The sequence below is a fragment of the Onychomys torridus genome, chromosome 17 (assembly GCF_903995425.1).
Source record: "Onychomys torridus chromosome 17, mOncTor1.1, whole genome shotgun sequence".
NCBI lineage: Eukaryota > Metazoa > Chordata > Mammalia > Rodentia > Cricetidae > Onychomys > Onychomys torridus.
The window spans coordinates 20,537,243-20,559,483 of NC_050459.1; the positions used below are offsets into that span (position 1 = coordinate 20,537,243).

Here is a 22,241-nt window from a genome sequence, read left to right on the forward strand (position 1 = left end):
AAGGCTCCCCGCCTCCACCCCACACACAGGTAAGATTCTCACCAAGGTACAACTGTCAGGGACAGGCTTTGAGAAGATGAGCTCCACCACAGCAACCACAAAGTACGTCACTCCCAACCGCTGCAGGACACCAGGGATCCGCACCTTATCCCAAGACACTGCCAAAGACACAAGCCACCGAAGGCTAAGCCACCATGATGCATCCTACCCCGAGACAGTACAGTCTCCTGCAGGGGAGACATATCTATATTATTTGTAAGTAAATTGTCATAGCTCGTGAATACACGTGGACTGAGGACATGGCGCCCTCTGTAAACGAGCTGCCAGCCAGCTTCACTCAGTAGGGGGATAAAGCAGAGCCCCCTGTGGCACTGAATCCAGCTCCTAGCCCTTTCCTATTAGGAATATGGATCCAACCCTCATGTCACCAGAAACATGCAGACCAAACCCAAACCAGTGCTCACCCTGTACAAGTTACAGGCTGTTTCGGGGAAAGAACTTAGAGCAAACCCTATAATGGCTTCCCCTGAGGTTGGGAAGAACACCACTTCACGTGGAACACAGCAAAATGATCTCTCTCTAAGCCAGAGGTTCTCAACCTGGGGGTCGATCAACCCTTTCATAGGGGTTGCCTAAGACCATTGGAAAACACAGAGATTTATAAGATGATCATACCAGTAGCAAAATTACAGTTATGAAGTAGCAACGAAAATAATTGTATGGCTGAGTGTCACCACCACATAAGGAACTGTATTAAAGGGTCTGCAGCAAGAGGAAGGCGGAGAACCACTGAGGTTTCTAGGCACTAACTGCCCGAGGGCTAGACTTGGCTGATGTGTAAGAATCTGTTCTCCTTTGCCAGAGACAAGGCAGGCCCCCAGGACAGTAACTGCTGCTTTCCCTGTGTATCTGGTACAGATCAAGGGGCAGATCCTCAGCCACTATCTGGTGTCGCTTAAGAACACAGAGGCAAGGAGAAGAGTCCCTTCCCGAGCACAGCTGGCACACAGGCAAGGACAGAGTCTTTTCCTTATTTGTTTATTTGTCTGTTTGTTTGTTTGTTTCAGTTAATTGAGACAGATTTTCTCTGTGTAGCCCTGGATGTCCTGGAACTCACTCTGTAGACCAGGCTGGCCTCGAACTCACAGAGATCCGCCTGCCTCTGCCTCCCAAGTGCTGGGATTAAAGGCATGCACCATCATATCTTAAACTAACAGTCCGTGGGACCAAATGGCCCAGGAGACAGAGTCTGAGAGCAAAGTGACCTGGTCATTTCCTCCTCTGTCCCTTCATACATGGACATGACCCAGAAACAAGACTTCAACCTCACTCAGCCTGACTTCTCTTTTGTATTCCAGGAACTGGAGTAGTCACAGAGGTGTCTCCCATTACTAAGTTTCCAAGCTAAGTGTAACAATGCCCAACGATCTACAAGCAGTACACATACTCTCTAAAAATTAGTCCTTTGGGAGGGATCCAGGATGGAAGAATTACATTAGATTATGACACATGGGGCTCAGTGGCAAAAAGCTTGCCTAGCATGTACAAGGGCCTGGGTTTGATCCCAAACACTGAAAATACGTGTGTGTGTGTGTGTGTGTGTGTGTGTGTGTGTGTGTGTGTGTGTACACATATGTATATAATATGCATGTACATATATAAAACAAGTTTTTTCCATAGTTCAACCTGACTATATATAAACAAAGGGGCAGAGATACTTACATGGACCAAGGCAATAGTTGGGGTTGACAATGATAATTCCTATACAGATTAGCAGGAGACTTCTCCATGCAATTTTCCCCAGAAGTCTGATTTTTGAAGATCCTCGTTGTAGGATAGAGGTCATTGACAAGAAAGTTGAAGTTCCCATAATAAATACAAACCTAAAAAGAAAGGCTATTGGTAGATGGCCATTTCCAATTTTTATACATGTATCCGTAATGTCTTACAGGAGAGAAGGAACATGCTATCCATCCACAGCAGCCAATCACAGAAACAGTGTCATAATGGGGGCGGGGACCAGCTGGGAATTTTGACAGAACATCTTCAAGTCCTATTGTACGGGGAACTGGCTAATAGTAAGATGTCCATGGACAACCATGCAAGCATTTATAAGAGAAGAAAGCAATGGTCACTGGGACCCAAGGGGCTTGTGTTAACACACCATCCAAGTCCTTCAGAAACAAAACATCCCCCCCATCAACATTTGGTAGGAGTCACACATATTTCCCTTTCCTCCTTTAAAAAACAAAAACATTGACGTCCAGAGGCTCACGTGTTCAGTCGGTCCCCATTTGGTGGGGTTTTAGGAGATCACGGGGCCTTCTGGACACCAGGCCTCCTGAGCCAGCACAGGGCTGCAGGGTGGGGCTAGAGGACTGGAGCAGCCCTGTTCCTGCCACGAGACTGGGCTTCCTGTTTGGTTCTCAAGTGTGAGAAAGCTGCCTCCCGCTCCTACTGCTGCGCAACCCTGAGCTAAAGTAACTTCTTCCTCTAAGTTGCTCTTGTGAGGTATTTTGTCCCACTGGGGAGAAAAGCAACCAATATAAAACCACAGTATAGTCTTCCTAGTTATTGGCTCAGAGCTAGGGAAACGCAGCTTGCTCTGGCTGCCTCCCAGAGTCCCCTGGCTTCCCTTCCTGGATTTAGCTGTCTCACAGAGCAGCATGCTGAAGTCATTACCAGATCTCAGGCCAACAATACTAACCCTATCCAAATCCTCTCAAAAAACCAAGTATTTCTCCCCTTGAGTGTATGGTAGTAATAAAACACGGGAGTGCCAACATCTGAGACATTCTCCTGGAACCAGCTCCGATGACGAAGCACCGAAAATGCTCTAAGCCTTGGGGTAAACACAAGTGCTGCATCACACGGGAAATACGCCTTGACAAGACTGAGAATCCACTACGGAAGAGTGTTTTTACTCTACTACTGTACTGGTTGATAAATAACGATGCTTATTGTCAGTTGGGACCAGCTGGCACCAGCGACTTAATCCCTTGTAGAACTCTACTAAAGACTTCTGTAAAGCATCCCATCCCTTCCCCACTGGTGCTGTTCAACAAACGTGGAGTGAAGTCCTCTGTTAGGGAGACACACAGCACCCACAGACAGAAATGGACAATCACACAACAGTCAGACAGAGGGACAGACACAGCCTTCCAGCAGGCTCAAGCAACAGACACACAGGAGATGGAAGGCAATGAGCAGGAGGGAGAGATTTCAAGTCTCGGCTCGCTTGCGGTTAAATGACTCCAAGGCGAAGGGGAAGTGCTTTTTGTCTCTTTCTGTTATTATCACCAAGGCATTATTGGGGCCTGGAGTTCATCACTAATGTGTCTAGCCCTCACAGTACACTGTCAGCTCACCATGGGAAGACAAGGTCGGCCACAGTCAGTCCTGCAAAAGAACGAACAGTAAGAAAGAGGGTTCTAAGATATAATACTTCCCAATTCCAAAATGTGTACGTTTCATTGCATATTTCCACAGAAAGTACCACACACAGACAGGAGCCACAGTCACTGGGCCTGGAGCTGGGGAGGGTCCCCTGATCATAAACCATTCAGACTAGACGTCTGTGGACGAGTCTGTGATCTCCCAACAGTACTAGTTAGACCCATTCTCTCCTTCCTCCAGACACTCTATGTCTTCCAGCAGAAGGAACCTAACAGAAACCATTGAGTCACACAAGAGAGAAGCTGGTGTTTAGGGAAGTGTGGGAGGCAGGACTCTTGTTTTAAATTCTTCTGTTAACCTTATGTATTTATCTATGGATGGGGAGGCATGTGTAGAGGTCAGAGGAGAACTTAGAGGAGTGTGGGTTCTGGGGACTGAACTCAAGTGGGCGGCCAGCACCACACCTGCTGAGCAATTTTGCAAGCGCATGAGTTATGTTTCACACCTGACCTCAGCCAAAAGGCAGAATAGTAACTTTTATTTTCTTTCTTTATTGTGGAGCTGAGGATCGAACTCAGGGCCTTGCACTTGTTAGGCAAGCGCTCTACCACTGAGCTAAATCCCCAACCCCTCTTGTTTTCAATAGATAACTTAAGCACAATTTAAGTTCTACAAGCATCTGGCCTCTAGGTCTGAGTACTGAGTGCAGCACACTCCACCATCCATGCATGGAATCTGGGTCAAACATAATGAATATCTTTTAGAGGCTTCTCAGACTTTTCCAGAACAAAAATATTCTGTAGTTATATTATAGAATTATATTGTAGAAAAACATTTCTTTTTACAAAAGAAAATAATATCCAGTCTGGCCAGAGTAAAGACAACTAAAAGTTCTCAAAAGCCCCTGTCTGTAATGATCAGGTATGCCATGCCTTTTCCTGGTCCTAAAATACCCATTGTCCAGCAACTACCCACTCAGATGTATAGCTTTTATCAAGTGCCACTCAGACTCAGGGGCACCCCAAGAAGGACTCTAAGTCTTAGAAGAGGCAGACACCGCAAGAATACGGTAGCTCTGTTATCTACACTATAACAATGATGATGCAAAACCAAGTCTTACATTTCCCACAGAGACCTGAAGTGTCACAGCAGAAAAATCCAGTCTTTGTGTTATTACAGAGAATCACTCTAGATCCAAAGAAGAACAAAACCAAAGGGCCCTGAGTAAGCCCAGGGTGGTTCTACATGGGCTGGGAGGGCCCTGGTGGGGCGCCCACAGGAATGTTGAGTCATCCTCTGGTCCACAGTTCTGGGGGTAGCGGGGGTGAGGCTGGGGGACTGGGTAGCTTACCATTCCAACTTGAATGTTTGAAGTACCAATATTTCCCTCCTCCATAATTAACGAAGACCATGACAATGAGAGCTATCCTATAAGGCAGACAAAGGAAGGGCCGTGTGACAACACATCCTTAAGTACAGACAGACACTTTCAGACAAGGGGCGTCACATAACAGTGTGACTCTGCAGAGCAGTCTGTGACACCGTAGAGAATGTAAGATGATTATCTGGTGTCACTATGAGGGGCCACACGGTGATGTTCTGTCACCAACATTTCTAACAATAGCTCAAGAAAACTGAATACTTGGCCTGGCAATATGGCGCAGCTAGTAAAGACCCTCACTGCATGCCTAAGATCACAACAGCCCCACAAAGTAGAAGGGAAGAATTCAGTCCTGTAAGCTGTCTCTCACCTCCACATATGCGCTATGACCAGGAATCCCCAAATCCCCAACTAACACACACACACACACACACACACACACACACACACACACACACACTTAAAAAAAACTTCGCTGGGTGGTGGTGGCACACGCCTTTAATCTCAGCACTCAGGAGGCAGAAGCAGGCGGATCTCTGTGAGTTTGAGGCCAGCCTGGGCTAAAGAGTGAGTTCCAGGACAGGTGCAAAGCTACACAGAGAAACCCTGTCTCAAAAAAATAAAAAACAAAACAAAACAATTTTTTTTTAAAGATAGAGTTTCTCTGTGTAACTGTCCTGCCTTTCCTGGAACTCACTTTGTAGATCAGCTGGCCTCAAACTCAAAGAGATTAGCCTGCCTCTGCCTCCTGAGTGCTGGGATCAAAGGCATGTGCCACCACACCCTGCTTATGCTACTGAATTTTATGATCTGAAAACAAAGGAATGAGTTTCCAGTAATGTGATTTTTAAAATTATTTCTGTATCTCAGGCTGACTGTCACAGAAGACAGAGAAGCCTGGGACCCAGAAAACGGAAGGTCCAAAGCTTGAGTCTTGCTTTTTTGTTAGACGCATCCTAGGTACTTCATGCTGGTTTCTGTCCTGTTATGAACCTCTTATCTGCAAGTGTCAATGAAGACAGACGGAAAAAGAATACATACACCCAATGGACTCTGAACAGGCTATCCTTTGGTGCTCTCCTGAGAAGGAACACTCAGACATGCTGAGAATCCTACCTACCTGCCTGTGTGTGCCTTGTGACCCAACTGCCTACAACAGAAGCCTAACTCTCCCACTTAGCAGCTCAGTGGCTGAGAAAGTTCTTTAACTCAGTGGCTCTATTTCTCCAGCTGTGAAACACACCTATGTGTGGGGGCCCACAGAGGTTTCCTAGTGAGATTGGAGCTTGCTTGACCCAGCAGGGCTGCATTAGAACATTGCTTGACCACATGTGTGGTTACCAGGTTGGGTAGGGTCTGCACTTGGCTGTGCTAGGGGAAGGTCTTTTGCTCCACCCCTTGGTATTCCTATAAAAGGCCCTTTAGAAGATACAGAAGGGGCCAGTGGAAATTGGTCCAGGCCCTCCCAAGGCTCTCCTGTGTTTCTATCTGTCTCTCTCCCCTCTATCTTTCTACCTAATATCTCTTATCCCTCTCTCCTCAAGAGCACCCTGGGGAAAAAGTGGGGGTGGGTTCTCCTACACCTGTGAAAAGTACATGCGTCCGTGATGCCACAGGTGGGATACACCACACTGTTGTCACGACAGCTCAGTAAAAATGCAGGTGCTGCCAGTGGTGACGCAGTCTTTGCTGTCCTTGAGTAGAGCCTGCTATGAATCCCAGCATGCCTCACTCTGCCCCAAAAGACAACAAACAAACAAATAAACAAACAACCCACAGGCATAGTAAAAATCCTGTTTAAGGTCACTTTCAGGTCATGCATGTGGGATACAGGAAAGTAAAGTAAATTTGTGCTTAGACCTGGGTCCCAGTCACAAGATTTCTGGAACACTTCTGGCTCTAAGGGTTCTGGATAGGGGCAGCTTATCCAAACACAGGCCCCAGCTCCCATTTATCTAACAGGCCCTCGGGGCTCTGGAGTCTGGGAAGGAAATGGAGGGCTACTGGCAGAAGCCAGTCCCTCCCAGGTGGAAGAAATTGAAGAGCTGACACTGTGTATCTGATTTTTTTTGGCTAAACAGTTATCCACTTTGTCAGAGTTTGGCCTCTGCCCTTCTACCAGAAGCACAGTATGACAAGTTACGACATGACTGTGGATCTGCCACCAGAGGGCTTGTTATTCAAGGTGCTCTAGTATTGAAGGGCGGGATGCAGCTATGGGCTGGCACACCTTCCCAGCTGCCGCTTCTCAGTAGACACAGTGAGACAGGGTGGGCCAAACACAGCCACTTGCCCAGACGACTAACCACACTAGTGGAAACTGTTCTGGTATGTTCTTCCATTCTGCTCTCTCACCCTCACGAGGACCTCATCTTTTGTTTCTTTTTTTTTCTGTTTGCTTTCTGTGGTGCTGGGGAATGACTTCTGGGTCGTGGGCAAGCTAAGTAACTGGTTGGCCTATACTCTGGCCCCTTATCATGACAAGTCCAAGGAAAGAGGCCGCAGACACTACTTTTCCTTTTTGATTTCTGATAAAGGGTCTTGTTAGGTGTCCCAGGCTGGCTTTGGATTCGCAGCAATCCTTTTGCCTCAGCCTGAGTGCTGAGTGCAACACTCTGCCAGCCTAGAAAATTAAAAATATGCCAAATACCTTAAGCTAAAAATGGGCTTGTGTGTAACTACAAAACCTGACATGGACCCATCCCCATCAGGTTGTGAGCCCCACTTACCCCCTAAATGTGTCCACACATCGGAGACGGTGTGGCAAGGCAGATGTGCGGCGTGTTTCTGGCTGGCAGTCACCACTGAGAGGGTCTGCTCTGCTGGGGGATCCTAGCTCCTTCCAAACAAAGGGAGCGAGAGATGGTACTTAATGAGGCTAAGGAACAGAGTTCATCATTTGACATTTCAGCAAAGAAACTAGAGTGGAAAAGCAAGGGGAACTTTTGGACGAGAACTTGGTTTTGTAAGGATCCCATTCAGAGGTTTCATTCTCCAGTTTATTTGCGTTTTTATGCCCTTTGCTGAGTTTGCTGGGAGTCATGTTGATTGTGACACAAAGCAACGGTTCTGGGGCCGCAGGTGTAACTCAGCAGCGGAGTGTTGAACACAGTGCCTACCATGTGAGAGATCATGTGTTCAACCTCCTACACCAAAAAAATAAGGTGCGAACTGGTTCTTCAATAGGGCACTACTTGTTAGTCCAAACGTCACGGTATATTTAGTCATCGCAATGGCCATTGGCATCTACACATTTAATACTGATGTTTCAGCTCATTTTCCAACAGGGCTGGCTGCTGAGCGAAAACCGTACATCTTAAGGCAGCCCAGACTTCCACCCTCACTGAGAGGGTACAGGACCTCCACAGACGCTGAGGACAGGGCTACTCTTTATTAAGGACACGTGTTGGGAGCTAGCAAGACGGCCAACGCTGAAGTGGATGCTGTGCAGGCCTCACAACAGAGCCCACAGGAGAAGGAGGAGATCGCTTCCAAAGGTTGTCTTCTGAGCTCTACATGCAAGCATCGCACATGCATGCACACACTCACACCCGTGTGTCTCATACACGTCATTAATAAATAAGTAATAAAATACAGAATAGATGTGAGGGGGCTGGGACGGCTGGAAAGGTGCTTGCCTAGCATATTTGAGGCCTTGGGTTTGATTCCCCATACCACATTATCAAACAAGATGACATATGCCTGTAACCTCATCCCTCAGGAGGTGGACAAAAGGAGGATCAGGGGTTCAAGTTAGTTATGTACTATGTATAAGTTAGAGGTCGGCCTAAGCTTCATGGGACCCTGTCTCCTAAGGAGAGAGAATGAAAAAGAGACACGAAGCAGGCAAACAAGTAAGCATGCAGGAATGCTGGCTTACTCTGACAATCCCACATGCCGGGATGTCAGACAGGAAGAGGAATCTAGGTCCTGATGAGGAATGTGCTCCATGTGGAGAATCTGTGCCATAGCACAGGCCCTGGGTTTGGAAATCAGCACAGGGAAAACATTCAGGCTTTCCACGATATAATTAAAGTGTATCAAGCTGGACAATAATGCTCACTAAAAGGGAAATTAAAAATTCAAATCCAGAAAACCTCCCAGACAACACATGTAAACTCGAATAACTCACAGAATTGATGAGGCGGTCAGTTTCTCGAGAAGTTATTGCCTTAGAAATCCAATTACTGAAGTCATCCAAACTGTATTTAAAAAATACAAAAAAGCCTCCATTAGTTTTCTTTCTTGAATGGTAATGTCTTCAAAATGAGTAGATATTAAAATAAAATTTAGGTTCCATAAACTTTATGGAAGATTTTCAGAAATGGCAAAATAGAGATCAAAGTTTGCAGTAGCCTCATGAGTTAATGAGAATAAATGGTGGAGACTCAAAGAGCTGTGAAATCTCACGAGACAGTGCTCTCTGTCACCAGGGTTCTTACGGGTATTAAAATTAGGAGCCAAGCACACGGCAACAGTTATGACCACTCATCCCAGGAATGACTCCACAGAACACACAAGAGGTGAGCAATTACATATAAATGCAAAAAGCACCGTCTATGTGACTGCGGCTACATACAAATGCACACATGTGCACAGCAACTACATACAAATGCACATGTGCACACAGCAGCTACATACAAATGCACACGTGCACACCAAGCAAGCTGGAGCAAGCATTCGTTGGCAATGATCCAATTCTTCTCTTTGCATGGTCGACCGAATTTAAAAATCAAATTCATTTGCATGGCTGGCAAAAGGGTAAATCCATTCATTGATTTTCTTTAAGATGAGAGTTCTACTTGGGCATACATCTTTCTAAAGATCTCCAGCCCACAAGACAGCTCACCAAGTAAAGATGTTTGCCACCTAATCTGACAAGCTGAGTTTGATCTCAGGAACCCATATGGTAGGAGAGACCTGACTCCCAAGAGGTGTCTTCTGACCTCCACACATGCGCATGTCCCTGCTACACACAAACACACACACACACACACACACACACACACACACACACTTTTTTTTTTAAAAAAACAGAATATCTTGCAGGGCATAGTGTTGCATGCCTTTAGTCCCAGCACTTGTGAGGTAGAGGAGGGTGGATCTCTGAGTTCAAGGTCTGCCTGATCTACAGAGAGAGTTCCTGGATAGCCAGGGATACACAGAGAAAAACTGTCTTGAAAAAACCAAACAAACAAAAAAACCAACCCAGAAAGTTCCATCTCAGTTTGCTTTAAAACAAAGCCGTCTATATGTTTTAATAAATACAATGAGTCACTGAGCTTCAAATATCCACACATGGGCAATCTTATTTTAACTTCCCCTTCCTGACTCACACTGCCTTTTAGAATTTTACAGAAAGCCCGGGCATAAAAATCACCTCATCCATAAACACTGAGTTATCTGTAAAAGGGAAAAACTGTTTTATTTCTAAACACAGTCATGATGTTATTATACTTTCCATTGATTTTCTTGAGTTTATTTAGTACGTGGGGGAGGTGTGCACACACCATGGTGTGGAGGTCAGAGGACAATTTGCTGGAGTTAGTTCTCTCCTTCATGTGGAACTGGAGTTGGTCAGTTCGTCAGGCTTGGTGGCCAGTGCCATCATGCAGGCCTTTCCCATAACCGCATGTAAATGACAGCAACATCCTTTACCATGTTCCCATCGCCGGCTCAGTTCCCTGGCTAGAGTTCTGTACACTTCAAGTGTGCAGATGAGCCACACACATACTCCACACAGCGAATGCTTCCACTTGTGTCTCCTCTTACACACCAGGACCATTTCCGGTCCACATGGCACTGCTCACGTCACCATCACATGCGAACATTAAAATAGACACAGGCAAGGAAGCACCAAAATGGAGAAGTTGAAATGCTGAAAACAAACACACACTTGTCTTTGACTGCCTCTTCTCCAAGTGGAAGGGGACGTAATGGCCTATGAAACGTCCTTGAACTTACACAGGGATACTGGGAAACAATGGGGCAAGGGATGGCCGTTAACGCCTCTCCCAGCAGAGCATTCAGTCCACACACACTCCCACCCCAGGAGAGGCAAAGATTAGTCCAACTACACAGAGGGCAAGGTGACAAGATGCATGGCTCATTCAGCTGTTTGTCACTATGGAGCGAAGGGGCAGATCCATTCACATGAAGAGCACCAAGAGAAAGCACACTGCTGTATTAAGTCAGCAAGTCCATCCTACCAGAAGACTGACAAGCTAATAACTGACTCCAAAGAAATGAAACAGCGAGAATTCTACTTTCTCCCCAGGAAGCGGCTGAGTCAAATGTTCACGTCCAAGCAGCATGTGATAAGGTCAGGTTTCTTAGACATGGGATGAGACAGTTTCCAACACTCACAAAGCTAGAAAGTTCAGAACACATAAACTCCCTAAGGCAGCCAAACTAAGGTCATATTTCCATTCTCCCAATCTGAACACTGTTGAGGGGTATTTGTACTCTATGTGAAGACATGTTCTGTGATTGGTTTAGTAAAGAGCTCAATGGCCAATAGCTAGCTAGGCAGGAGGAAGGGGTGGGATTTCCAGGGAAAGAAAGGAAGAGGAGAAAGAATCGAGGGTCAAGAGACACCAAGAGACACAGAGAGGAAACAGGAGGTGCAAGATGGAAGAGAGATAATACCACATGAGAGAACGTAGCTTAATATAGAGGCTAATTTAAGTTATAAGAATTAGTTAGGGGCAAGCCTAAGCTACAGGCTGAGCCTTCATAATAAGGAGTCTCCATGTCATTACTTGGGAGCTTGCTGGTGGGCCAGAGAAAGGCTCATTACAGAACACAGCTTACTAATGAAGTCCTTCAGGAGACCCAAGACCCTAACAGGATGAACATGTGAAAATGCAGTGTTTCTTCCCTTCTGTCCTTCTGTCCTTCCTTCCTCCCTAAGGCCAAGTTCACTCTGGAGCCAAGGCTGGCTTTGAATTCAAACTCAAAATCCTCCTTCCTCTACCCTCCAATTGTTGGGGTTACATGTGTGTGTGTCCAATGACCATCCTGCTTGGCAATTAAGAATGTATTGTTCCTTTTTTTTTTTTTTTTTTGGTTTTTCAAGACAGGGTTTCTCTGTGTAGCTTTGCACCTTTTCTGGAACTCACTTGGTAGCCCAGGTTGGCCTCGAACTCACAGAGATCCGCCTGCCTCTGCCTCCCGAGTGCTGGGATTAAAAGCGTGCGCCACCACCGCCCGGCCGTATTCTGTTCTTAAAGAAGACCTGAGATTGAGTCCCAGCACCTACATTGGGTGGTTCACAACTACCTTAACTCCAGCTCCAGGAGATCCAATGTCTCTGGCCTCTGAGGACACACACACACCACACACACACACACACACCACACACACACACACCACACACACACACACACAACACACACACACACACACACACACACACACACACACACACACACAGAGTGTGCACGCGAACAGATACACAGATAGACAGTCACAGAGAGACAGACACACAGAAAGACAGACACACACAAACTACTTTTGAAAAATAAATTAATAAATCTTCGAGCTGATTAAACCAGGATCTAGTTTGCTCCATTTTTCTTGTCTTGTCCACTGGTTCACTCACCAGGGTCACTGTTAACTAGGCAGAGAAGGCCAAATGCCCTCTCCACTCAGATGCTTCTGCCCACAGGAAAGGGAGTCCACACTGAGGTCCTGAGCCGTGTGCTGCCCTGATGCTGCAGTTTGGCCCCCAGACCCCTGGGCTAATGGGGAGCAGAGAAAGATGGAGGGGAGGGGTTGTCAAGACTCAGAAGCAGAGAAGGAAGGAGATTCCAGCGTGGCTGCCTTCCCCGAGAGACATTAGAAACCACCTCTACTAACCAAAACTCAGTCCCGGAGGTTCTTTAGGAACTAAATGTCTCTCAAACACCTTCATCTTCAGCCATGTTGGGAGAATGGAAGGCAAAAGCCCATTTGTACCTTCATGAGCATGCCTTATGGTCAGAGACTGTGTTAGCGTCTGCTCGGATGCCCAGGACTGGAACAGATGCGGCAGATGCACAAATGCTCAGTAAACAAAGAACAATGGTCAGCTATGTGTGTTTGCTTTGGGGACTGGCCTGAGAGGGGATAACGGTGAGTTGAGGGCCAAATTACCCTTTCTGGGTACATTATTCTGGGTCGATGTTTCCCCGTCACGCTCTCCTCAACAACTTACCTCAGCAGGAGCCTCAGGAAAGATATCGCGATGATGATTGCCAGACCAACAAGGAAAGCGATACTTACAGCTATAAAGGAGAAAAAAACTATTAATCTCAAAATGCCATCCTAAGGCTCAAAGCCGTTGGGCATTACACTACCCTGTCAGTGACAGCTGGAACAAACATGAGCAAAGCTCACATTCTTATGTTAAACTTTGAATCAACAATTAAGAATGGAGCATGCAGGAGCATTTCATGCTATACGCCCCATCTATCACTCAGCTCCTGGATGATTTATTACTATTATCAAGAGACCGTCTCTCTTGGAGCTGGGGGCACAGCTCAGTAATGGAGTACTGACCCTGAACTTTCAAGGACTTGAGTTCTATCTTCAGAAAAAAAAAAATGGTATTGCTTGGTCTTATCTATTAACTCCCTTCTTCTTGTTTTGCTAACATATTTTAAAGCCCAGACATGGTGTCATTTCATCCCTATGCACGTCACTAGGTTCATAACACATATGGGTCCTGCAGAAGGCCTGGGGACCACAGATGTCTCCTGTCATTCCACACGGAGGAGAATACAACTCTCCTTGGGGAATTTTCTACCCCCAGATGGAAAACCTCTTCCTCCTCATGAGAAAATAGCCAACAGGGTGCGTCTACTCAGGAGCCAGTTCTCTTCAAAACCAACAAGGTCAAGAAGACAAAGGAAGGGTGAGGGGACACTGGAGGGACATCGCAGCTCTCACAGCTAAGGCAGTGTGGGATCCTGGGTCAGATCCCCAGAAATGACACCGAGGAAAACGTCTCAGCAATAAATGCCCTTGCCACCAAGCCTGACAACCCGAGTTCCAACCCCAGAACCCACGGGGTAAAGAGAACAAAAGCCCCAGGGGGCTGGAGAGATGGCTCAGAGGTTAAGAGCACTGGCTGCTCTTCCAGAGGTCCCGAGTTCAATTCCCAGCAACCGCATGGTGGCTCACAACTGTCTGTAATGAGATCCGGTGCCCTCTTCTGGCCTGCAGTCATACATGCTGTATACATAATAAATAAACAATTTTTTAAAAAAAGAGAGAGCAAAAGCCCCAAAGCTGTCCTGTGATTCCACAACATGCGGACTGCGGCACCCCAGCACAATAGATAAACAAATGTATATTTTAAAAAAGCCCATTTGGGAAGTTTAAATGTCTATAGAGCGGTGCTGTGTTAAGTTTCTGGTCCTGATAATTATATACAGGGAAATTATGGTATGATGATATAGTTTAAGGACATAGATAACAGGTACTCAGACAGTGTCATGCAAAGGTACCAATACCTCTTTCACACCGAGGAGACTCCGCCCACAACGGACCCCACCACACCTGTACACACTGAGGTGGCACAGATTGGCTAAGCTGGCAAAGGCCTGTCTATTCGGTGGCACAGCAGCGTGGGTGCCAGGTGGAGGCTTTGCAACAAGCACCTTTACCCGCTGGGCCGTCTCGCTGTCCCTCAACTGATAACTTTAAATTACTGGCCATATTAAGTGCCTGTTACTCCAAAGGCAACTTTAGCATTGCTTCTATTTTCGTCCTCTTTGTTCTGTAGTAACCCTGCAGTTTTTACACTTTTCACACGTTGTTTTTTCATCAGTGACAGTCATATTTTTTAACTGTTTGGCGTGTATGTATGAGTGCTGCACTGTGCGTGTGTGGAGGCCAGAGAACACTTGCAGGCGTCTGGTCTCTCCTACCATGTGAGATTCAGGGCACTGAACTTGGATCCTCAGGCTCCTTGTCAAATGCTTTTACCTGCCGAGCCATCTTGCTGGGCTTCGTTATTCTTTCAACTGCTTAAGCTCTCCCACACTGCCCCTTGGGTAACAGCTCTATATTCTTCTAAAATAATGTCACTCTTAGCTCTCTGTGCACAGAGCTTATTAATGATGCAAAGATTCCTTGCTGTCCCTTAAAGAGCACCACACACATTAATATCTAGAGAGGGCTCAAGGTGAAGACGTTCTGCAGTGGAGTGAAAAGAAAATTCATTCTTCAGGGTGTTCTTTACCGTAAGGGAACCTCAGCTAGCTGTCAGTGTCAAGACTCACAGGAAACCCTGTGCCCTAAATCCGCAAACAGAAAGTTCATTTTCCTATTTCTAGCTTCTTTCCACTGTATTGACTCTTTAAAGCATGTGCTTTGTAAAAACACGTGCTTCGACCTAGCAACATCGAAATATGGTGCTACATCACATCATTTTCTTAGTATTTGTCCATGACATAGTAAAACACCAAACTGGGATTGGAGGTACAGGCCAACGGTAGAGCACATGCTTTAGCATGTCTGAGGTCCTGATTTTAATCCCCAGCACCAAAAAGAAACTACAACTGTACCATAAATAGATGGTAGAGAGAATACATAACCCATGTTTTAAATTAATGAACACGTCATGAAGCGTCGGATGCAACAAGGCTGAAAACTTTGAAAATATAAACTTCAGAAACTAACGAAGAAACATGTACATACGAAGGTTACTGTCGACTGGATTCTCATTAACAACTAGGTCACAGGCAATTTCATTGGCTCCAGTGGCAGCATGCTGTACCGTAAGGGAATAGTTTCCAAATTCTCCAAACTTGTATTCCAGCCTAAAAAGAACAGGTAAAATGAAGGCACACCGTTACACTAGGAAGTAAGGAAGGGGCTAGACCAGTGGTTCTCAACCTGTGGGTCATGACCCTCATGGAGTTGAATATCAGTTATTCTGCATCTCAGATACTTACAATGCAATTCATAACAGCAGCAAAACTAGAGTTATGAAGTAGCAATGAAATAATTTTATGGCTGGTGGGGGCAGTCACCAACACAGGAGGAACTGTATTAGGAAGGTTGAGAACCACTTAAGCTAGACTCCGCTAACACCATCGGTGAGGAGCCACGTGAATTCTTACATACAGATCAGGAAGATTAAGAAAAAAAATGTTTGAAAGAGAAGAAGAACAAAAACCGTGGAGGACTCAAGTTAGACCATGACGAGCAGGCACGGACCTGCAGGCTGCCGTCTCTCCCCCGGTATAATTAACTTGCAGGATGGACCCGTGCTGAGTGCTCACGGAGACGGCTGCCACGCTCCGCTTTGCAGGCTTGCCACTGTGAGAGACGTTTGTCAGAGGCTGGAAGGCACACTGTGGAGACAAAAACAACAGGCACAGTGTTGGGGTGTTCGCAGTTCAGAGAGCTGCAGCTGCTGTTTTTGGCAGTGCTGGGGATCAAAGCCAGGGCCCTGCACTGTTAGGCAGTCTTTCCTATTTACTACACCTCTCGTCCTGTTAGGGGTCTCCAAAGTCTCCTAGTGGTTGAGGGACACAATATCCAAGAGAAAAATTCTAACTTTTCCTTGTACTTTTAAAAAAACGTGAACTCCAGTAATTCAGATAAAATTCACCCATTTTATATTAAAATAATGACTGCCAGGATGGAGTTGAACAGTCTTTATTCATAAGTAAACTTTTCACAAGTTAATAAATACTTTAAATCTTGCATCCTATTGTTTCCATGAGTATCATTTAACAATTAAGATTACAGGATCTGATGTTACACATTTCTATTTAATACACACATGTCACCAACTATAATAACTGTGGATACTGACGTCTTCAAAGCTTTTCTACTACAGCTTTACATTTCTGTCACATAAATAGGTTGTTTTAAAATATCCGCACGTGAGGTTCTCGTTCTTTCTAAATTCTTTCCTTAACATAAATTTCCCAATATGAAATTACTGGATAGAAATAATTATCTTAGTTGTTGGTGGTAGTAGTACATGCCTTTAATCCCAGCACTCAGGAGGCAGAGGCAGGTGGATCTCTGAGTTCAAGGCCAGCCTGGTCTATAGAGTGAGCTCCAGGACAGCCAGGGCTACACAGAGAAACCCTGTCTCCAAAAACAAAACAAAACAAAACAAAAATCTTAATTTTAATAAGAATTCCTGTTACATGTGGCCTAGCAGTAAGTACTCAAATAAATAATTTTTTCTTTTTTTTAAGAAAGGAGAAGGAGCGATACCAATCACTGCCAACCATTCTCCATACCTGTAAATCTGAAGGGAACAGGAAAAGGGCTTAGATGTGAGGACATCAGAAGAGTGTATCAAACAGGCCCGAGGCTAATGGTGAGGATGCATACAACACTTACTTGGTAACACCATTCAGATTTCCAGTATACAGTAAGGCTTGTTCCCAACAGTTCATTGTGGATGAGAAGCAAAGCCTGATCCATCTTCAGCTCCACATTCCTCTTCTCATCTACATCTGATAAGAAAGAAAAGTTACAAAGACAAAAGAACCAAAAACCCAAAGCACCTGAGGGTGAAAGACAGAGCCCAGCAGCAACGCTTCACAAATACCTACGGGCTAGAACATGTGGAGTCTCCAGCACACTGCCCAACGTGTGCAGATGTACCCGTGTGCAGATGTACCCGTGTGCAGCGCCACACAGATGCCCTTTGGCACAGATGGTCAACTACAACCGAGGGTCCATCAACATCATTCCCATCCTGTGTGCGTGAGGAGGTAACATTCACTGAACTGAGGTGTCTCCACACTATAAAGACGTCATGAGCTAGGTTATTTTCTGTTTTGCCGGAGAACAAAGCTCACAGCTTTGCCCGTGCCCACAGCCACAGCCACTCAATGAAATCACTCATCTGAGCCAAGCAAGAGTCTATTATTCCCATGTCTAGACTTTACCACATGAGTTATGAGCTCAACCCCAACAGCTTGTTACAAATGCAGACTGCAGTTCTCTCTCTCCAAGGAGGCAACGGGAAGACATCAAAGGCTGGGACAGATGGCTCAGCCATTAAGTGCTCTTCCAAAGGACACTAGTTCGACACCCAGCCCCCATATGGCAACTCCACAACCATCTGTACCTGCAGTTCCAGGAGCTCTGACATCCTCTTCCGGCACGTACATGGTGCAGAGACCCACATGCAGACAAAACACCCATACACATAAACATCAAATGAGGAGACACCCAGATCGGATGTATATGAAAACCCTGATAGGCAAGGCCATCACCCTCCAAAGTCCAGCCCAGTGACCTCACTGAGAAGGCATACCACGGTCAAGATCCAATCAGGGCGCCCAACCTGACCACCCGCACTGGATGCACAACAACAAGCAGCCGGGGCATGGCCACACTCTTTTGGACTACACCATAACAGTCCAGCCTGCACTGACTGCTGCACCTACATGGAGGCGTCATCCAGCTCTCCCAGCATCGTAGCAGAGAGGAGATGATCGGCCCCAAGTGCTATCCCCTCCTGAATTTACCACTGTACCAGCCTCCAACCCAAGGCCAAGCAAAGCCAAGGGTGGATGGATGCCTATAATCTTGGGATCCTAATAACTGTAACAAAATCCCACTTACATTGGCCGGCGCAGTAAAAGAAACAGAAATGCAGACTGCAGCCCCCCCTCCCAACTCACACGTGCAGGTGGGCAAGACTCCTGGGCCATTCTGCTTCTTAATATTTTGAGACCTCTTGCCCCTCATCTTTCTGGTGGGGGATTCTGAATCTCCTTCCAGCTTTAAAGCAGATTAGGAAGGAGAGGAATCGTATCTGCTTTTGTAGCCTCTGGTTCTCAACTAGCCTTTGGATGTCTCCTTCACTTTCCAGCTGATGAAAAGAAAAACAGAGCTTTGAACATGTCCGCCAAATGTTCCAAAAGGACAATTTTCCCTTCCTGAGAGTTGCTTATTTAATGCCTTTCCTAAACCCAGGTATTCTTAGGGTTTTTTTTTTTCTTTCTTTCTTATCTTTGTTGTAATTTTCTTTTTCATTTCTCCTGTTAATTTTTTTTTAAGTGTGTTTAGGTGCCTTGCCTGCATGCATGTATATATACCACATGAGTGCCTGGTCCCGGAAGAGGCCAGAAGACAGCATCAAAACCCCTGGAAGTTGAGTCATAGATGGTTGTGAGCTGCCATATGGGTGCTTGGGAATTGAACTCGGGTTGTCTGGAAGAGCAGCCAGTACACTTAACCTGGAGACATCCCTCCAGTCTATGGTTCATTTCTGACGGTCTTCCTTTTCCAGTTTAGTGTAACTCCCTGTGCACTTGCTCATCTTTCCCCTCTCCTTCAGCATCCCTTCGTGATTCCTTCGTCTTTAGGGGTGCGTTTCATGCTTCGGTTTCCCTTGTGGGTTCCAGACTCTCAAAGCTCTATGTTACTATGTTACTCAGGACTATACAGAGTCCCAGCTGATCATCAGAATTGCCTGGGAAGCTTCAAAAAGAAACGCAACAAAAAGTTCAAAGACCTGACCAGACTCCAAACTGGGCACGATTTTTTAAAACCTCTCCCCCCAACAAGACTCCTAGAGTCCTGAATTCTTACACCTTCCTTTGTACTTTTTTTTTTTTTTGCATTATTTCAATATATTTTTGAAGTTTGGAAGGTGGAGGGGTGTGTTTCACACAGACACCCCATCCAAGTTCTGACACGGAAAAGGGGGTGGATGGTGGGGAAGAGGCAGGCGACACACCTGGCCAGATGACAGGCCCTATCCAAAACAATGCGCAAAGGGGGTTTGTCCACATGCCTCAGTCCTCGAGCCAAACTAACTCGAGGAGTTTGTGAAATGGTGCTGCAGGACCCTGGGGTCCTGAGAACAAGGGGTCGAGAATTCCTATTCTTCCCACCCTTTCCCCTGGTGAATTCGGAGACGGACTGAGCACCCAACCCGGGCTCCCGCAACCGAACCTGGGAAGCCAGGCCGGGCCGGGCTCCCGGGGTCGCAGCTCCCGCGATGCCGCCGGCACTGCGGTCCACCCCAGAGCGGACCCGGCGCCTCGCTCAGGTCCTGCGCCCCGGGGGTCGTGGGGACGTCCCGGGCGGGCCCACGCTCGGTCCCCGCTGCCCCGAGCCCGCGCGCGCGGTCTGTCGCTCACCTGGCTCCCTCCCGCGGCCCGGGGCCAGCAGCGTGGCACTCAGCACCGAGCCGGCCAGCAGCAGCGCGGCCAGCACCGGACCCGCGCCCATGCCGCCTGCCGCCTCCCTCGGGCAGCCGCGCTCCTCGGTCCCCGCTGCCGAGCTGCGCTCCTCCGCCCGGCGCCTGCGCGAGCTCGACCCGCCCTTCATGGCCGCTCGGGTGTCGTCACCGCCGCGGTCCCGCGGGGGAGGGCGTGGCCGAGCCTCCGTAGACCCCGCCCCCTGCCTTTCCTAGCCCCGCCCCGCTCAGAGGGACAACGTGTGCCTAGCTAGTTTCATCCTGACTTAACACACCGGAGTGCTTGCTGCCGGGCTGTTTTCTATAACCTTTGCGCAGTGTTTCCGTTCTGTGGGGAGAAACATCCAGAAGAATGGCCTTTGCCTCCCTTCATTCACCCTCACCACCTTCCTGAGCAGCATTCTAAATTCTTCCATCCTAGCCTTTCAACGTGCAAATGGGTGTTACAGGCTTCTGTCCACTTTCTAGGAGATCCCTGGGTAACAAACAAGACTGCAGAGCTTCCCCCTCACAGGTACAAAGCTCTAGGCGTTCACTAACTAGAGGGAAAGATACACCCCCTAAAAGGTCTCCTGTTGCTGGCACCGTGAAGAGGCTGCTGCCAATCTTCTGTGGAAGGTAAAGGTGCCCAGGGATGAGGAGTCTGCAGATCCACACTGCTGTCTGTATTCCTAGAGAACAGGACCGCAGTGCCGGCGGCATCGCAGGAGCTGCGACCCCGGGAGCCCGGCCCGGCCTGGCTTCCCAGGTTCGGTTGCGGGAGCCCGGGTTGGGTGCTCAGTCCGTCTCCGAATTGTTTCTAGTTGTAAAATTGCGTGAGCAATCCAAAGGGCCATAGATGGGATGGGATCACACTACGCAGTGCAAATGATGAGACCTTCACATAGCTACTCATGATGCTAGAATGCTTACTGCTTTTGCAGAGGACCCAGGTTCAGTTCCCAGCACCCACACCAGGTGGCTCACAACCACCTGTAACTCCAGTTTCAGGGAATCCTATGAATGTCACTTATACAGTTGTTCCTTATTTTTAAGATTTTTAGCTTCTCCCTTCTATACCTGAAATAATTATAAAAATATATTTTTTTGTGGGAATTAAAAAAAAAATCATGCCAAGACTTTTGGAGCATTTAAAGCCCATTTGCAGAAGCATGTAGAGGCACACAGCACACATTTTACCAGTTATAGAAACATGGTTAGTCCCATTTCACTTCTAATATTTCTTTTCTGAATTTGTGCCAAGTAACAGTTCCTCGTTAGGGTGCAGAAAGGTGTCCCTGAAGTAGGACAAGGAATTAGGATTTTGTGTTTTACACCCTCTCTTGTATTCAGTGCCCTCTCTGGACTTTGTACTTCTGGATCACTCCATTGTAACTACCCCTGAGGTTGAGGACAAGTGCCCTCGTCAAGGGAGAGGCCCAGAAACTTTCAGCCTGGTGGTCCATCTTTTCGGTTTTTCCCTTTGAATACAACTCAGCGGTAAATATCTCCCAGTGTGTGATCTCAGCACTCGTTACCACTTCCAATAGCAGTCAGTTCCCATTTTTCAACCGTGCCCTGCTACCAGCCCTACACACACACACACACACACACACACACACACACACACACACATATTCATCTTCCTGTTTCTATGGTTTTAGACCTGGATGGCCCAGGTAGAGTTATGTAACATGCCATCTTCTATGAGCAGCTTCTTCCACACAGTCTGTTTTCAAGGCTTGCTCACTGCAGCATGGGGGGTGGGAGGAAGCCAGGCCAATTTCAGTAAGTTCGAAGCCAGCCTGGTCTACAGAGCGAGATCCAGGACAGCCACCAAAACTACACAGAGAAACCCTGTCTCAAAAAACCAAAAAAAAAAAAAAAAAAAAAAAAAAGAATGTCATTATGATATATAAAGTGACTGACTGGGGCTAGAGAGAGGGCTCAGAGGTTAAGAGCATTGGCTGCTCTTCCAAAGGTTGAGTTCAATTCCCAGCAACCATATGGTGGCTCACAACCATCTGTAATGAGATCTGGTGCCCTCTTCTGGCCTGCAGGCAACATACAGACAGAACACTGTATACATAATAAATAAATAAATAAATAAATAAATAAATAAATAAATAAATCTTTTTTTTTCTTTTTTTTCTTTTAAAAAAAGGGGTGAGTGCCACCATTTAAAAAAAAAGTGACTGACCAACATTTGGGTTATTTTCTATTTGTCTATTATCAATAATTGTGCCATCAGTGTTCATGGATAATGCAAACATGTTTTCATTATTTCAATCCTCCTGGGTATATACTTGG

General features: G+C 46.6%; 1 protein-coding gene across 1 annotated transcript in view; it reads right to left on the minus strand.

Annotated features, from left to right (window-relative positions):
- Positions 1–20,109, minus strand: part of Hgsnat (heparan-alpha-glucosaminide N-acetyltransferase) — a 35,666-nt gene extending 15,557 nt beyond the window's left edge. Inside the window, exons 1-11 of the mRNA XM_036166537.1 lie at positions 19,894–20,109; positions 17,132–17,247; positions 15,986–16,122; positions 15,464–15,585; positions 12,975–13,044; positions 8,910–8,979; positions 7,507–7,616; positions 4,748–4,824; positions 3,369–3,399; positions 1,723–1,883; positions 43–158 (exon numbers count right to left, since the gene is read on the minus strand). Of these exons, the coding sequence (XP_036022430.1) occupies positions 43–158; positions 1,723–1,883; positions 3,369–3,399; positions 4,748–4,824; positions 7,507–7,616; positions 8,910–8,979; positions 12,975–13,044; positions 15,464–15,585; positions 15,986–16,122; positions 17,132–17,247; positions 19,894–20,083 (1,200 nt within the window). The 5' untranslated portion in view covers positions 20,084–20,109. The remainder of the gene's footprint in view (positions 1–42; positions 159–1,722; positions 1,884–3,368; positions 3,400–4,747; positions 4,825–7,506; positions 7,617–8,909; positions 8,980–12,974; positions 13,045–15,463; positions 15,586–15,985; positions 16,123–17,131; positions 17,248–19,893) is intronic.
- Positions 20,110–22,241: the final 2,132 nt, after the last annotated feature.